Source organism: Alexandromys fortis, unplaced genomic scaffold (assembly GCF_014885135.2).
Source record: "Alexandromys fortis isolate MF-2015 unplaced genomic scaffold, M_Fortis_MF-2015_v1.1 scaffold_104, whole genome shotgun sequence".
In the NCBI taxonomy this organism is placed as follows: domain Eukaryota; kingdom Metazoa; phylum Chordata; class Mammalia; order Rodentia; family Cricetidae; genus Alexandromys; species Alexandromys fortis.
The window spans coordinates 5,462,535-5,479,520 of record NW_026068000.1 but is presented as its reverse complement, the minus strand read 5'-3'; the positions used below and the strand labels follow the sequence as shown (position 1 = coordinate 5,479,520).

The 16,986-nt window shown below is 46.3% G+C and overlaps 1 protein-coding gene across 6 annotated transcripts in view; it reads left to right on the top strand.

The window, feature by feature from the left end:
• Lama3 (laminin subunit alpha 3) overlaps nucleotides 1-16,021 on the top strand; it is a 214,416-nt gene extending 198,395 nt beyond the window's left edge. For 3 of the 6 annotated variants that reach the window (XM_050160721.1, XM_050160719.1, XM_050160717.1), the window contains 7 exons: nucleotides 3,858-4,041; nucleotides 6,516-6,656; nucleotides 7,855-8,014; nucleotides 8,116-8,246; nucleotides 10,458-10,551; nucleotides 13,005-13,124; nucleotides 13,757-16,021. In XM_050160721.1, coding sequence (XP_050016678.1) covers nucleotides 3,858-4,041; nucleotides 6,516-6,656; nucleotides 7,855-8,014; nucleotides 8,116-8,246; nucleotides 10,458-10,551; nucleotides 13,005-13,124; nucleotides 13,757-13,902 — 976 coding nt within the window. In that variant the 3' untranslated portion in view covers nucleotides 13,903-16,021. The remainder of the gene's footprint in view (nucleotides 1-3,857; nucleotides 4,042-6,515; nucleotides 6,657-7,854; nucleotides 8,015-8,115; nucleotides 8,247-10,457; nucleotides 10,552-13,004; nucleotides 13,125-13,756) is intronic. The other 3 variants (XM_050160720.1, XM_050160718.1, XM_050160722.1) reach the window with 2 other exon arrangements.
• The last annotated feature ends 965 nt before the right edge of the window (nucleotides 16,022-16,986 follow it).

The following is a 16,986-nucleotide window of genomic DNA, read 5'->3' as shown; positions in this document are numbered from 1 at the left end:
AGACATCTAATCCCGAAGACACCATGCTCCTGAAGGAGGTGTCATAAGACAGGGTGTGGGGGCCTTCATGTGCTCTGCCCCCCACCACAGCTGGAATGGAAATGTGACTGCTGCTGCCACTGCCTCTGCTGCTCAGGGCCCACACAATCAGCTTCACTCTGGCTGAGAATTGATGGCATTCTAAAAATAAGGCTGCGGTCCCACCCCTGAGCTAGTTATTATTGACGTGATAAAGCACCTTTCTTCTCCTGCGGTATTGAGAGGGAAATCATTCTCAGAGACCGCTTTCAGACTTTCTTATGCTAACCAGATGCATTCCTGTCGGGGAGGGGAGGAGGGGCTGAATGAAAACTCTAAGGATGTTGGAAGGAGGAAAGCAAGGTTTGCCCTTTCCAGGTGTCTTGCAGGAAACAGGAAGGAAAGGAAGCCAAAGACCCGACTTGAACTCTTGGTTCTTGGCCTGTGCTTAATAGCTTCACACTGGCTGTGTCATGTGCCAGTTTGGCTGCTCTGTGGTACAGATGCCAAGGTGGGTCTGGAGATGCAGGCGTTCATATGGGGAGGGGGCAGGCAGGCACAGGCTGGGAGAGCGGAGAATGGAGTGGGCTTCGCGCCGCAGCCCCGCCCTGAGAAAGCCGTCTAGTCCTCAGGGCCCCCTGACTCAGAGAGCATCTCAGAAGGGTCAGCGTTGGGCACAGTGTCTATTTTTATCACGCTTGCCATGTTCAGCAGATCCAAACACTGTGACAACTGAGGACTGTCCTGTACCTCTGTAGCAAGCCTTCCGTGTACCTTTTTGACCTTCATACACAGTGTGTCTTTTCTCTCTACTCCCTTCTGGGTCTGCATGACATTTCAGTGAATTCTTCATCACTCTCTAGCCTCTGTCTGCTCATTGGTTAAAACGGGTGAATATTGATTTGCTGACAATGGTGACAGGTTAATACTTCAAAAGGAGACTGGCCCTTGGAAGTCCACTCAGCCATAGGATGACTCATAGATATGAGAGTCAGAATAATCCCAAGGAAAAGCCTGAGCAAGCAGCGACCCCACGGAAAGTCTCAGAACTTCTCATTTGCCGAAATTCGGCTTATAGAACAGAGCAGAAAGAGGCCAGATGTCCTTCAGTTGGTCCTTCTCCTGATGATGTCATTACTTCTGGGAAGGGAGGCCCCATTGTTTAGCCCTGCTCTCTTGGCCAAACTGACCTGAATGACAACAGTCCCTCATCTTAAAGAAGTGGCATCTGCAGATGCTGCCCTGACTATCCCAGCCTCCTCAGCACCTCCTGTCCCCAGCTCCCCACAATCCAGCTTCCCCACTGCAGCTCCCCTACCACTTCCCACCTCAGCTCCCCCACCACCTCCCACCCCAGCTCCCCCACTGCAGCTCCCCACCACCTCCCACTCCCAGCTTCTCCACCCCAGCTCCCCCACTGCAGCTTCTCCACTGCAGCTCCCCACCACCTCCCACCCCAGCTCCCTCACTGCAGCTCCCCCCCACACCACCACTGCAGCTCCCAGCATTTTCTCCCTTCATCATTTAGCATGGTGACCTGCTCGCAGTCAACCCTGATACCTTCTCATCCAGGTAACACATTGGAAGGTGAAGTGGGATGGGAGTGGGGTAAGGAGTAGAAAGCTGGTCATAACAGTATTAGTTATTTTTCTCATCTATGATAAAAACAAGAAAGAAAAGTCATTTGACTCATGGCTTGCAGGCACAGTCCATGTGGCAGAGAAAGCAGCAGGAACATGAGGTCACATTACACCCACAGTCAGGAAGCAGAGAGATGGGTGCCTGATGGGCAGCTCACCCTCTTCTCATTTAGTCAGGGATCCCAGCCCATGGAGTGGAGCTGCCGACGTCCAGCCAGTTAAACCTCTCTGGAAGACGCCCTTGCTGACATGCCAAGGGTGTGTCTCTAAATCACACTGGCATATGCACTCATAAACTATCCCAAACCCAAATGTTTTAACAATCATGTCTTCAGAAGTTGCCAGCTCTGGCGTGAGCTGTTGCCCTCATCCAGCTTGCATCCTAGCTGTGTTCCCACTGTCCCACGAAGCTGGCGCTGTCACTTGGACCCTGCAGTGAATATGTGAGCATGTGTCTCCCTGTTCCTCTGCAGGGAGACTCATGGCTGCTCTGCCTTGCTCTGCCCATTCCAGTTTCAGGAGGCGAATGTACTGCTGCCTTTTTGAAATGTTAATTAGTCTTTTCTGCAAGAAAACTGCCTTAAGAAATAGTTCTGGAAAGCCAATGTCAAGCCTGAAAACCGAGCCCACGCCTGTGATGTGCTGTGTGTTCTGGAGTGTATCCCAATAGTCTTTTAAGTTGGCACAGGCGATCAGACACATCAGGAGAAACATGGAGCTGTGGGCCATCTGGGCAATTCATTTAACAAATATGGGTTCTTCCTCATCTTGAAGAACATTGCCCTCTAGGAAACCTGCTCGTCTGATGAACAAATGTGAATCTTAGACTCACAATGTTGAAAAGCAAAGAACTAACAGCATAATGTTGTCATCAGATTCTACTTCTGAATTATTCATTTCCTCCTTAACTCAATTTAGTCACTCTATTTGTTGAATGTGTACTATGCAGTAGAACCTGCCCATATAGCTACAGCTGCAAGATGAACGTGGTCTGGGTCCTCTACTGGGTGTTAGACATGAACCGCAGGGAGCCAACACAAACATCTGTTGATGCCTGCGTCTCTACTGCCTTTTCATATTGTCCTAAATGAACCTGTTGGTGGTCCCTTACACCATAGATAATTCTACGGCTGTATTCCCAGGGCCTAGCACAGTTGCCTTCTACCTACTGAACTCTCAGTAAATGTTTGTTGTTTGGTTAGCTGGCTTGATGAACGGATGAATAGGAAGTTTTCTTGGCTTGATCTGGAAATGATATTAAGCCATCAAGTAAATTAATACTAGCTTTCAATTATTGGCTACATAGTATGTTCTAATTCCTCTTCCAGGACAATTGAGGTCTTGGGGTGGGGGGAGGCAGAGAAATGGGGAGAGCACTCCTGTCCCATAGAACGTACTCACCTGATGCCCAAATCACATTCTCATTATTCAAGCTGCCTCTGTTCCTGCTACCGCCTCCCTTCCCATGAAGATACACAAATAGAAAGCACATTCACTGGGTATAAACGGTTTGTATTAGTGAGGGTGTGGCTCCGATTGCATGAGGTACCAAGAGCAGTCAGGTCCGTTGAGACAGGGTGGTAGCCGGCCTCTAAGCAAATGAAGAATTGGTTACAGGGTAGAGTTTGTGTTTCACACCAAGAGGAGCTATATAAATGGTTGTGCATCAGTATGAATGAGCACAACCCTAATGATCTGGACACTCAGAAGTGATGAAGATGATAAATTTTAGGACATGTGAATTTTACCATAATCTTAATGTTGATTTTTAAAGTACTAGCATATGCTAGACTTCTTGCCATATGCTAGGACTTCTACCACTAGCTAAACTTGCCATAGGAAATCTGTGCGATTCTTCCAGAGGTGATCTGGAAACTGTACTGACTGTATTAACAGCCAGTGTGCTCTGACTTCTGGAAGCCCCTGCATCTTTAGGGAGTGGGCTCACCTCTACTCATCTTCTGAGGTGCAGGAAACTGAAGGCATCTATTTCACTCCATTGTCCATTTCTTTCCTTTTTTGTTTTTTTTTCTATTTATTAATTTATGAAAGAAAACATCTTACTGCTGTATACCTGAAGACATCTCGGCTGCCCAGGTTGGCCTCAAAATTGTAATCCTCCTGCTCCTGGCTCCTGGGAACTGGGGTCATAGGCCAGCATGCCCAATTCTTCTCTCCTATCTCTCTCTTTATCCACAGATCACAATTTTCCATGGACATAAAGACAACATCTTCCAAAGGGCTGGTGTTTTACACAGGCACCAAGAACTCCTTCATGGCTCTTTATCTCTCAGAAGGACATGTCATCTTTGCTTTGGGGGCAGAAGGAAAGAAACTGAGGCTCAGAAGCAAGGAGAACTACCATGACGGGAAGTGGCACATGGTGAGAGCTGGGACTGTGTGAAAATGGGTTGAACATCTTGAAATAATCCAAAATCCAAAACTGCCCAGGATACCAAACATTCTGAGAAAAGACAGAGTACCTTCAACAGAAAATGTCATTCCTAGCCTCTTTAACAGAATATAGTCAAAATACTAAATATATAGAATTTCTTCCTCTCTCTCCCTCTCTGTGTGTAACCATATTGAACATGAGTGAATTTTGTGTTTAGACTTGAGTTCCATCCTAAGATGTCTCATTATGTATATATGAACATTCCAAAAGCAGAAAACAGATTAGAACACTTATGGTCCCAAACGTTTCAGATAAGGGATCCCCAGTCCGCACTTCCAGCTGGTACAGAATCTACTGCCTCGGTAGCCAAAGTGAAGAGTCTAGAATTATTCCCAGGAACCCTGGCATATGTAAAGGGAGAGTCCGTGTAGGTAGGGACGGACACTGGATGCCCAGCATCTTGGGACAGACTGCCATACACACATGAACCATGTTGGATGGTAGTCTGAGTGTCAAGACAGACTCAAACTGTTACTCCTGTGATGCCGTCCCCGACCACCTGGACTTCACGGTGCCCCAGCTTACTTCCCATCCCTGCACATGGGACCGCTCCTCTTCTCAGAGCCCGTTCTTGGACCTCTCTCTGGGTACCTGGTATTCTTTTATAAGCAAGCAGAAAGCCTTCTCTCACTACATCCCTAGTATTCCACCTCTAGGGTGAGTTAAAAGCAAACACTAGAAAGGAAGCCATGCTTTTCTCATGATGGAACCCAAGTGACCTGATGAGTTCCACTCATTAATACCCAACAGATATTGAGTGGGCTGCTCTCTTGGATCACATAAACATCTTGACTGTAATGTCAGATACTAGACTTCTGGGGAAATGTTAGTCTGGCTGGACCTGGTCCACAGGAAGTCAGAGTGAGGGTACTATTTTAGTTAAAGTAGTCAGGAAAAGGCTCCTGGAGGAGGCAGCCACCATGGGAATTCATGGGACTGGTGCTGGGGTGAACTCAGTGAGCAGACCACAGCATTGTAAGGGACAGGACTGGGGGCCTGGGGTGGGCAGGGCTCTGATAACTTAAGCTTCTAAGGACTTAGGATATTGCTGGCTGTATGCATTTATGAATGTATTATTTAGCGGTGCTAACACTTGAACCTAGGGCCTCATAGACCTCGGTAAGCACTGTACCATTAAGCTATAGGGTGTCAGCTGCTTATGCTGACCTTTACTCTGTAACCCTCCTAACACAGCCTCCAGAGAGCTGAGATCGCTAAGCTGTGCCTTCAACTATGGCTAATTCATTCATTTATGAGACGGGATCTCACTGTACAGCCCAGGCTGTCCTGGAACTCACTAGGTATTCTAGACTGACCTAGAACTTGAGATCCTCCTGCATCAGCTCAAGAGGCTAGGAACAACAGGCATGTGTCACTACACCCGGCTGGGCCTTGGGATTCTATTACAGTGTCTCTAAATTTTTTGAAGCATCTTGAACTGGTCAAGCACAGACAGGAACGTAGTGACTTTTGCAAAGACCCTTTGACTAGACTGGGGCAAGAGGAGAAGTAGGGAAAGCAGGAAGATGCTGTTGCCCTTATCTGGGGGCCAAGGTGGGAGTGGGGAGCAGTGGGGTCCAGGATGTATGCAGAAAGAAGAACAAGACAGACAGCTGAACGGCTGCATGTGAAGTGACCCCAAGGGAGGAAGTTAGTGCTGCTTTCTATGATTTGGACCAGTAGCTGGGCTAATGACAAGGCAGGGAGGGGGAGAGAGAGACAGAGACAGAGATACAGAGAATTGTTTGGGGATAATTTAGACCTCTACTGATGGCATTGGAACTGCAAGTCCCACCACCACTGAGAGAGCAGGCAAGGATTCAACGTCAAGAGAATAGCCAAGAGAATGCTTGCCCCTGGTGACGCAGGAGGAATATCCAGTCCTGCTTGTTCTGGAGCCTTGCCCTAACCTCAGCTCCGTGCAGACTGCTCTGACCTCAGCCAGCTTGTACCTTGGCTTTTTCCACCTTTGTTTACTCTCTAGACCCCTTGGATCTGTCTTTAACTCAGCTTTCTTCCCTCCTTTGTCTACCTCTCTAGACTCCTTGGATCTGTCTTTAACTCAGCTTTCATGGCAGCTGTTGAATACCTGACATGTTCTCATGAAACAATGGTCACAATGATAAACAAGAAAAGACTTTTCCCTCCTTGTAAAGCTACTGAAGGATAGAAAAATGGTTTTTTATGTTTCCTATGACCACTATTAAAATATGGTACTAAGTCGGGCAGTGGTGGCACATGCCTTTAATCCCAGCACTCAGGAGACAGAGGCAGGCAGACCTCAGTGAGGCCAGGCCAGGCTCCAAAGCTACAGAGAAACCCTGTCTTTAAAAAATAAAAACAAAAACAATGTGGTACTAGTTAACAGAGGTAAACCTTTGACTCTTTTCTTTATTCTAAAGGTGGTGTTTGGACAAAGTGGAGGAAGGGTGCACCTGGTTGTGGATGGGCTAAGGGCCCAGGAAGGTATTTGGCCTGGAAATTCTACCATCATCCCCAGAGCACAGGTTTACCTGGGGTCGTCACCATCAAGGAAGTTGAAGGTAAAGCTAGAAAAAAAAAGTAATTCTCATTATAGTTGTTATTACATAAGACATTGAAGACTTCAAAATTCTTTGAATAACTGTTTGACACAGCCAGTGTTCTTAAGGCCACAATGTGCCTGCTCGACACTCCCAGGCTTATGTATAAGGTCTAGGCTGAGACACGGGCGTTTAAGAAGTGACCATGGGGTTCTCTATGGCATTAGAAACATGAGTTTCTCTTCCAGGGAAAGGAGATGGAGTGTGTGCTTGTTGATTTATTATTTCATGTGTGTTTATTGTATTTGTATGTATATCTATGTACCACATGTGCACCTGGTACCTGTAGAGGCCTGAAGAATGTATCTGGTTCTCCAGCAACTGGAGCTATAGAAGATTATGAGCTGCCATGTGGGTGCTGGGAATTAAATCTAGAACTCTGGAAGATCAGATAGTGCTCTTAACCGCTGAGCCATGTCTGCAGCCTGAGGCAGAGGTTTTGGGGAAGATGATGTGTCCCAAGCTTTGACGGTCTCTGCTGCCTTTGCAAAACCATAGCAAAAGCATACACTTCCTCCTTCACTGCCTACCAACTCGCTATTGAATCGAAATGTACTTTAAAGGGCCTCTGTGGTTTATTGGTAGTACACAGTATCTCCTTTGGACTACATAGCATCTGTGGTTTATTGGTAGTGCACAGTGTCTGCTCTGGACCCCACAGCATTCGTGGTTTATTGGTAGTACACAGTATCTCCTTTGGACTACATAGCATCCGTAGTTTATTGGTAGAACACAGTGTCTGCTCTGGACTCCATGGCATCCGTGGTTTATTGGTAGTACACCACACCTAACGACATGGAGAGCCATCTTGCACTTGATTATTTTGGGAACACCTTGGCCCCATTTTTCAGTCAGCTGCCTGGCATTAAGCTATCCTGCTGTCTCACAAAGCCCTAAGAAATGGTTCATGCCTACAAAGAGTAGTGAGATATTTAAACTGTGAGGTGTAATTTCCCTGTGTTGCAGCTCTGTCTGTGTGAACCAGTCATGTTAAGCCTCCTTGTTCTTATGTGAGCACAGACTAGCAACTTCCACCCCCACCCACTCCCAGCATTTGGTTAAGTGGCACCTCAAACTTCAACACCCACAAGTTGACCCCTTCCCCTCGACTTTTCTGAAGGCACACACCATGAACTGCTTATCCTCTGCTTCCTTACAGAGCCTCCCCCAGCACAGCTTTGTGGGGTGCCTGAAGAACTTCCAGTTGAACTCAAAACCCCTGGGTTCCCCCTCTGTGAGGTTTGGAGTATCTCCCTGCTCAGGAGGCTCTTTGGAGAAAGGCATTTACTTCTCCCAAGGAGGAGGTCATGTAGTCCTGGGTAAGGAACAGTTGGCAGAGTTCACATCTATAAGTCTGATGAACTCTGTCTTCTTTCTTTAATTATGGGTGTTAACTGTTTCTTGTTATTTCTTTTGGAAGACAATTCTGTGTCCTTGGGCCCAGAGTTTCAGCTCATTGTCAGCATTCGCCCGAGGAGTCTCACTGGGACCTTAATACACATTGGAAGTCAGTCTGGACAGCGCTTAAGTGTTTACATGGATGCAGGAAAGGTATGCTTACCTGGGAGGGGAGAGGGAGCCAGATCTCACTAGCAGACTCAGCAAGTCTGAAGTTAGGGTACAGGTGGAATCCAATATTATACCTAAGAAACTTGGGATTTTGTTATACCAATACCTACAATCCAATAGTATGCCTGCTTTGGAGACTCTCTACTTTTTTATTAGCGAGTCATGTCATCATAATTCCTCTGCTTCACCTTTAAAATTGAGAAACATCAAACAAATTGAGATGAATTCTGGAGACAACACTCAGTTATAGGTTCCTGGGGAAGCTGCTCAAATTCCTTCAAACCCAGTTCCAGTGGCTATAAAATATAGACATAACTCTACCATCTGGGTACTAATTAAGTCAGACGTTGCTTCGCTTCTGAGGTCAGGCAAGAGTGGGTACATTCAGGGTACATTGGTGTGGCTGCAGACATGTGTGGCGAACTCTCAGTCCTAGGACTTTTGTCAAAGACAGAGGAAATGCTGTATACCCCACCCATGTTTGTGTCCCTCCTTCTCTTCACTTCCAAGTCTACATCAGATCACATCCACGGCTAGGGCCCTGAGCCCATGGAATCTGCTCTGGACCCTCTGCGCGCTCTCTCTCTCTCTCTCTCTCTCTCTCTCTCTCTCTCTCTCTCTCTCTCTCCTCTCTGTCTGTCTGTCTCTCTCTGCATTTTTGTGCTCTGGTCTCTGTGGCTAAGCTGCTCACTGACTACCACACCATCTCTCCCGTGGCTTTTCATGGATTTTTCCTCCAGCAATTCTTTTGCTGCCTTGCGTTCCTATCCCTCACAGGCCCAAGTCAATATCCCATTTTCAACAACCACATTTTATATCTTTGAAATGAAATTCTTTCAGAAATCTTCTCTGTAGCTAAGGCCTTGAGTTAAAGATGAATGTTGTACCATTTTCTTTCATTTAGCTTTCTACAGTTTATTAAAAATGGGAAGAATGTCCCAGCTGACAATAAAATGGCTCAAACTCCTAGAATACTTTTTTTTTTCTATTTCTAGGGATCAAACACAGAGTCTCTGAACTCTATGCCAGGAGTCTATTTCAGCACCATACTCTGGCCCCAGCCACTATGTCCTGTTTTTGAAGTTTTTAATCAGCCTATGATAATTATGTACAATAATGGGTTTCCTAATGACATTACTATGAGTGAACATAATGAATTCAGATCATATTTACCCATGATTCTCTCTGGGCCCCTCCTACTTCCCTCTTCTACTTTCTTGTCTCTTTGGTTTGTGGGACCCAGGGAGTTGACTAGTTTTGTTCACAGGCACATTGGTGAGGGGCATTTGCCAGGCCATAGACAATCTGCCAGTGTATAGCCCTCTGAAGAAAATGGCACTCTTTCCCCAGCAGCCAACAACTGCCCGTAAATCTTACTCATGCCGAACCTGTAGATATTAAGTCAGCGTGAGTCTCCACCATGCAGAGGAAGAAGCAATACCTGCATGGGTGGTGGGCATGTGGTGGCTGGCTTTTCAGAGGAGGACGTTAGGAAGGGTCTTCAGTGACCACCTCCAGACAGGAAGTGACACCAAGAAGACGAAATCAAGACTTAGTGACCTTCATAACTGCAGGGACATTGGTTAGCTCAAAACCTGCTTGAGATTGGCCTGCCCCATGCGGCTACAGGCAAATCGGAGATAAATTATTTATAAATATGCTTATTTTAGCCTTCTCATTTTATTCACCTTGACTCAACCCTTGGAATTCCTGGAGGAGTCTCCAGCCTGCAGAGTGGGAAGGTCTGTAGCCTAATGTCCTGGATGAGAGCCCTGTGATGTAACGTGCTCTTGGGGGGGGGGGGGGGGAATTACTATGATTGGCTGGTTCTTGCAGCAAGGTGTGGACCTCTGCCACATTTTTGCCTTCCAAAGTTCAGGTGTTTTTGTCAGCAGAGGCACCGCTGCACACGAGCTGCTGAGGAGAGATGGATGTCGTCAGGAACCTCTGAGGACTTGGGGAGGCAGGCAAGCATGGCTATTGCCAGCTGTCTAGGCAGGACCTGGGTTTGTAGTTTGGTTTGTTTGCCTGGAACAAGTGTGAGCAAGGAATTTTTGGAAGCTCTGGGCATTGTGTGGTCACCCAGTACAGGAGTTGGAAGCCAACATCCAGCATGCTTCTGGGGAAGAGGACAGGGTAAGCTGGCCCCACGAGCCCTTCTGGAGGAAATAGCCAAATGTATCTGTGTTTCAGGTCACAGCCTCTATGAACAGTGAGGCAGGCGGGACCTCGACATCAATCACACCAAAGCAGTCTCTGTGTGATGGACAGTGGCACTCAGTGACAGGTATGGCACTGGTAACCTTTGGTGCAGTCCATCCACTGGAAGGGTTGTGCTGGACCAGGCACTAGAGCAAGTTCTCACCCCCAGTTTCCTTATCTGTTTCCAACCCCAGCTGTGCTTAGGTTATTTTTATGGCTGTTTCCTCTAGTTCCCCATGTGCTGTGTTTGGGGTGTGGAAGCTTATGGAGAATTCTGGTCAGCCCAGCCCTGCTCAGAAAACTGATAAGCTGCTTTAGTGTTTGTTTAGGGTGGTAACAGCATTGAGGTTTAGGTTTGGATTCTGAATTCCTTGGGAATAACAGCAACAAAAAGTCAAGTTTCTGGGGATAGCGATATGACTTAGTGGGTGAGAGCACTTCTTGCTCTTCTGGAGGACGTGAGTGTGATTCCCCAGAACACACATGAGTGGGTTACAACAAGCTGCATTTCTAGATCCTGGTGATTTGTGCCCTCTTCTGGCTTTTCTGGCACTGTACATACAAACACATACACAACATACACACACACACACACACACACATCACCCCTCACAAATTTAAAAAAGAGAAACTAGCTTTAAATCCCATCCCTTACTATGGGCAAGTTAGTTATACACTCCTTAATGCTGTTTTCTCATTTGTGAAATGAAGATAAAAATGGTATAGGCTTCTGAAGGGTAAATGAAGGAGTGTGTATAAAGTCATGTTCTGTATCTGATCTGCAGTGAACACGCAGTGAGCACCTTTGCACCTGATCTATAGTGGGCATGCAGGGAACATCTTCGCACCTGATCTGTAGTGAGCATGCAGTGAGCATCTTCGCACCTGATCTGTAGTGAGCATGCAGTGAGCATCTTCGCACCTGATCTGTAGTGAGCATGCAGTGAGAAACTGTGCACCTGATCTGTAGTGAGCATGCAGTGAGCATCTTTGCACCTGATATGTAGTGAACATCTAGTAGGGAGCATCTAGTTTTGCTGCTGGATTTTTAAGGGTTGTTGTTATTTTTCAAGAATTATTCAATATTAACTCAAAGTATTTGAACTAAACAATGGTAGAAAGTGAACACACCCTCTCAGAATCTGTTATTTTAATAATAACTTGTGGGTATTATCTTAGAGATAAATGTGCCTGGCGCTGGTAGAATGCTTGCCTAGCATGCATTAAGCCCAGGTTCATCCCCATAAGCCATGGCAGTGAACATCTGTGACACAGCATTGGAAAGGAGGAGGGTTAGGGGTCAGAGTTCAAGGTCATCTTGAGATGTGTAGTAAGTTTGAGGCCAGTATGAGACTCCATAAACAAGTAAGTAAATAATAAACAAATTTTTATCTCTTCTTGCCCTTTTGGCTAAGATCAAGAACAGAAATATCTGAGCCTGGACTGGCTAAAAGACCTTTTTGTAAAAAGCAGTCCTTTCTTGGCTAAATTGAAAGCTGTCTTTCAGTTAGATACAATTATCAAGATAGGAGAACCTATGTGTTGAGGGTCAACATTTGTATAGACTAACCCTGGCTTCTGAGACAGTAGCTGAGGCCATATCACGTATGGCTTCTGGAGACAAGAGAAGACCAGAGCTTGGGTTTCATCCCTGCTCAGCCCTCAGTGAGTGTCTTGGTGAGTAGCGTAATGATGTGTGTGTACATTTGTGTTCTTGTGTGTGCAGGTTACATGCATGCACACGCCTGTGGAAGCCAGATGCCAAAAGTGGTTTTCATTCCTCAGGCGGCAAACACTTTGGTCTTTGAGACCAGGCCTTATTGGCCTGGAGTTTGCTAGGTAGTCTCAGCTGACTGGTGAGCAGCGAGCCCCAGGATCTGCCTGGCTCTGCCTCTCTGACCCTGGGATTGCAAAAGCAGAACTACACGCAGCCCTTTTTGTTTCTAGGTAGAGGCTGAGCACTGGAACTCGGGCCCTTGTGCTTGTAAGCCAGGCATTTTACCAACTTCACTAGCTCTTCAACCCCACAGATTCAGTTTAGGGCTTCAATTTAGCAATGTCTATAGAACACCAAACCCTAGCTGTGATTGAGTGATGTGTTGAATTTCTACCAAGTGTAGTATAAATAATAAAAGCCCAGAGACAGATATTGGAGTTCAAGCTGAAGATCAGAAAAGCAAAACAGCCAGCTGCTGGCTCTTACCTCTAACTCAGACCAAAATGAGTGATCCGGCCTCCAGGAACCCTCAGATTGAGACTATCTTCTCCCATTTTATATATTCCTCTTTAGTGCTGGGGTTAAATGTGTAGCCTGTATGGCTGACTAGTGTGGCTGCTTTGCACTCTGATCTTCAGGCAAGCTTTATTTATTAAAACACAAATAATATACCACTCTACCCAAGGCTGACCAAGTGCCTTCAGACAGGTCCAGGGTCCAGTGGGAGCGAGTTCAAAGACAACGGTGACACAAGGGTGGAGACGTCAGACAGTGGGAGGCCCCTCCTCAGGTACCGACCTAACCAGCTTCCTCTCCTCCAGTATCCATCAAACAGCATGTCCTGCACCTGAAACTGGACACCGACAGCAGCTACACAGCTGGGCAGCTTTCCTTCCCACCTAACAGCACCCGAGGGGCACTGCACATCGGAGGGGTCCCAGGTCAGTAACTCTACACCCGTATTACACCCCAGCAACTCTGGATATTTTCTTCTTAACCCAACAACTAAGGCGCCCCAATACACGCGATAAAGAGAAGAGCAGGATCTGGGCACATCTCAGGGTAGTGCAGGTCACGTGACTACTGCTTGCCCTGGTCCCAAGCCTGTAATTTACAGTCCTCCATGAAGAGGCTCCATTAGCTCAGAAGCCTATGTCAACAAATAGTCAAGAAAGTTGACCAAAAAAAAAAAAAAAATGGTCTTTCTTCCCCAGGCAATCAGCTGACTGGGAGGCCAAAGGGGGAATGGGGCAGGTTGAGATGGGGTCACTTCAAAGACCAAAACATCCCCGGAAGGGGCCTTTGCATTCTTTCTTGTTTTATGGCCCTTCAGGTAGTCTGCTTGTTAATTTTATAGTCCTTTTATAACCCATGAAAGGGAGCGTGGTTGAGAGTTATTATCTATTGATTCAGGCTGTGGAAGTTCCTTCCCTACAGGCAAGAGACAGCTTTGTGGAGTGTACCACAGGGAGGGAGTCTGGGAGCAGCCAGGTGGGCGGAGTCAGGGAGCAGCCAGGTGGGCGGAGCCTTGTAGGAGCTCTCCACTGACTGTCTCTCCCTTTGCTTTTTTCAGACAAATTGAAAATGCTTACGCTCCCTGTGAGGAACTCATTTTTTGGCTGTCTGAAGAATATTCAAGTCAACCACATCCCTGTCCCCATCACTGAAGCCACAAAAGTTCAGGGATCTGTCAGCCTGAATGGTTGCCCCGACTACTAACCCTGCACATCGAGAGAATGAACCTTTGAAAGCATGGAGAACCCAACGTATCTCCCTTCCCCATTCAAAATCAGGACACCATCAGCACACATTCAAAAACCAATCTCATTTTTAATTCCAAGCATACAGACGCATCGTTTTGCTATTCATTGCTACACATGTATTTTTTATAAAAATCCCATTTCTTGACAAAAATGAACAATTGTTAAAATGCACACAATGCTTTTGTTAATATTGTTTTTCCACTAAGAATTAAATGCATTTTAGAGAAATACTTTTTCCCAATTGGTAAGAAGAAAATCTTGTTTAGAGCACTTTATGAATACAAAACTTTAAAATATGTAAAATCGATACAGTTCATGGGATTAAATAAACACAATACAATCTTCAAATTATGTTTTACAAGCAAGGAAAACCAAGGGCTGATGATCACTGCTAATAATATTATCTCCTCAGCACCTGCTCACGGTGTAGTCGGCAACCCGATTTTCTACAGAAAATTATTGAGTGCATGCTTAGAGGTTATCTGTGTGCTCAGCATGTGAACCACAATGAAGTTTAGTAAATCAGTCCTGCCCTTAAGGGGCATGTTCTTCAGTGAAGAGACATATAATATTCAAAACACAGGAGCTAACACACTGAACTACTGAAACCACTGATTAGTGAAACTCACTGACTTCCCAACCCTTGCCTTCCCCAATCTTCTGCCGACCAAGTCTAAATTATGGTTATTAATTTATTGAGAACACAAGCCATCTAGTAGAGGTGCTAAGATGAATGTGCTACAATTCAAGTGTTGTATATTTTTGCGCGCAGATATGGAGGTTCTTCACTGAAACCAGAGCTCAACATTTTGACTGGGCTTGAACACCCAGCAAACCTCCCCGGTATCCTCCTATCTCCCCCACAGTGCTAGGGTTACAGACACGCACCCAGCTTTAGACAGCTGCTGGGGATCTGAACTCAGATCCTCACGCATATCCACCAAGCCATCTAGCCCACTTGATGACAACAGGGCCAACAAGAAGGAGAAATAATGCATGATACAACAGACCAGCATATTACCCTCTTGTGCTAACGAAGACTAGGAAATATTTCTGAATCTTCTACTCTTTGTTAGGAAAAAAAGAAGCATTGACTATTGTCTTAGTTAGGGTTTCTATTGTCTTGGTTAGGGTCTCTATTGCTGTGAAGAGACACCATGACCATAGCAACTCGTATAAGGAAAACATTTCACTGAAGGAGCTCACTTACAGTTGCTGAGGTTCAGTCAATTATCATCATGACAGGGAGCATGGCGTCATGTAGGAAGATGTGGTGCTGGGGTATCTGAGAGTCCTACATCTTGCAGGCAACAAGAAGTCGACTGAATTGTCACACTGACTGAAGCTTGAGAAAAACATCTCAAAGCCAGCCCCCACAGTGACACACTTCCTCCAATAAGATCATACCCACTCCAACAAGACCACACCTCCTAATAGTGCCACTTTCTTTGGGGACCATCTTCTTTCAAACCACCACATTGGCTATAAGGAAACTTGGGTGTAACGCTCCTATAACGGCATCCTTAGGGCTACATGCTCTCCGCTTCTGACGGTGACTCAAAACTCCTTTGTGCTCTTTGCACCACAGTCCTCTGAGTGTGCTTTCCACCAACCTCAGCTGGACACTCTGGAGTGTTCTGCAGAGGCAGCCAGTTCCTCACTGCAGCAAGTGCTTACCGGGAGCCCAGTGGTGATCTTTAGGGGTGTCCTGCCGGCTCTCCATCTTTAGGGGTGCCCTGTTGGCTCTAGGGCTGAATTGCTTGACTGCAAGGCAGATGCTTCAAACTACATGGATTTTCAGATGAAGAAATCCTCAATGGTGGTCTTGGCATGTGCTGGAAGTTCCTTCATGCTTCCAGCCATCAGCAGGTCTTCACATGTATGACATCTGTCCTCACTTCTGTTACACAGACTGGCTCTGCAGGATTATGACTCGGTAATGCTGTGTAGACTCACAATGGGACAGCTACTTCTTCTTAAATATTTCCTTTGATGTATATCTGTGTTTTTCCCTGTATCTATGTCTGTGCACTGTGTACATACAGTGTGCCTGCTGAGGCCAGAAAAAATGTGTTGGATCCCCTGGGACTAGAGTTATACTACAGATGGCTATGAGCTGCCATGTGGATGCTGGGAATCGGAGTCCATGTCCTCTGGAAAAGCAATACATGCTCTTACCCGCTGAACCATCTCCCCGTCCCTGACTGCTCGGTGTTGACTAATCTCAGTGATCTCTCCTTCCATTCTGTAATAACAACATGTAAAACAGTCACCCATCTGAGCTGGCTGAATAAATCCCAGCCGCCACTATTCAGTAGAGAGTCCGGGGTGAATGCAGCCATGGGAAACCCAGGGTGGCCATTCTCCAGTTAGAATTGTATGTTCCCTGAAATGGATGTTTCTGTCTCTTCAGTGGAGCCATCATGGGAGCTGTCTGCCAACTACAAAGCACAAAACAGACATCAGGTCACACCCTGACCACGTCAGCACAAGGCCACCGCTGGCTACTGCTATGGTCTAGATATCATGTCCACCAAAGGCTCATATGTTTGGTCCTCCAGGTCAGGCACTGGGAGGTGCTGTGAATTTTCAAAAAGCGAGGTTGAGAGATCCTTAGGCCATCAGGAGATAGGCTTAGGAAGGAATTCTGGGACTCTACCCCTCTCCTCTCTGCTTTGTGGCTGCCTGCTTCCCCTGACATAGCCCGTAGCTACAATGTGCTATCATCCATGGCGTTACCGAAATTGAGCTGAGGCAGGCACCATACCCTGGAACTCCCAACTGTGAGGTAAATTAACCTTTCTTTATGAAGTTACCTCATTTATTTTGTGGTAATTCAAATCTGATAAATACAGTTCCATGTGGGTCTTGGGAACAGATGACTTTTGGAAGCAAAAATATCAAATACTTAAGAGTACAACCACATACCTTCGTGAGGCTGTTCCTTCAGCAATTCTCAGGACACTTGTTGACCTCACTCCTCAGTATATAAGGTGATTAAGTTCTTCCACGCTTTATGTAGCCCCATTTCAGAAGAAAC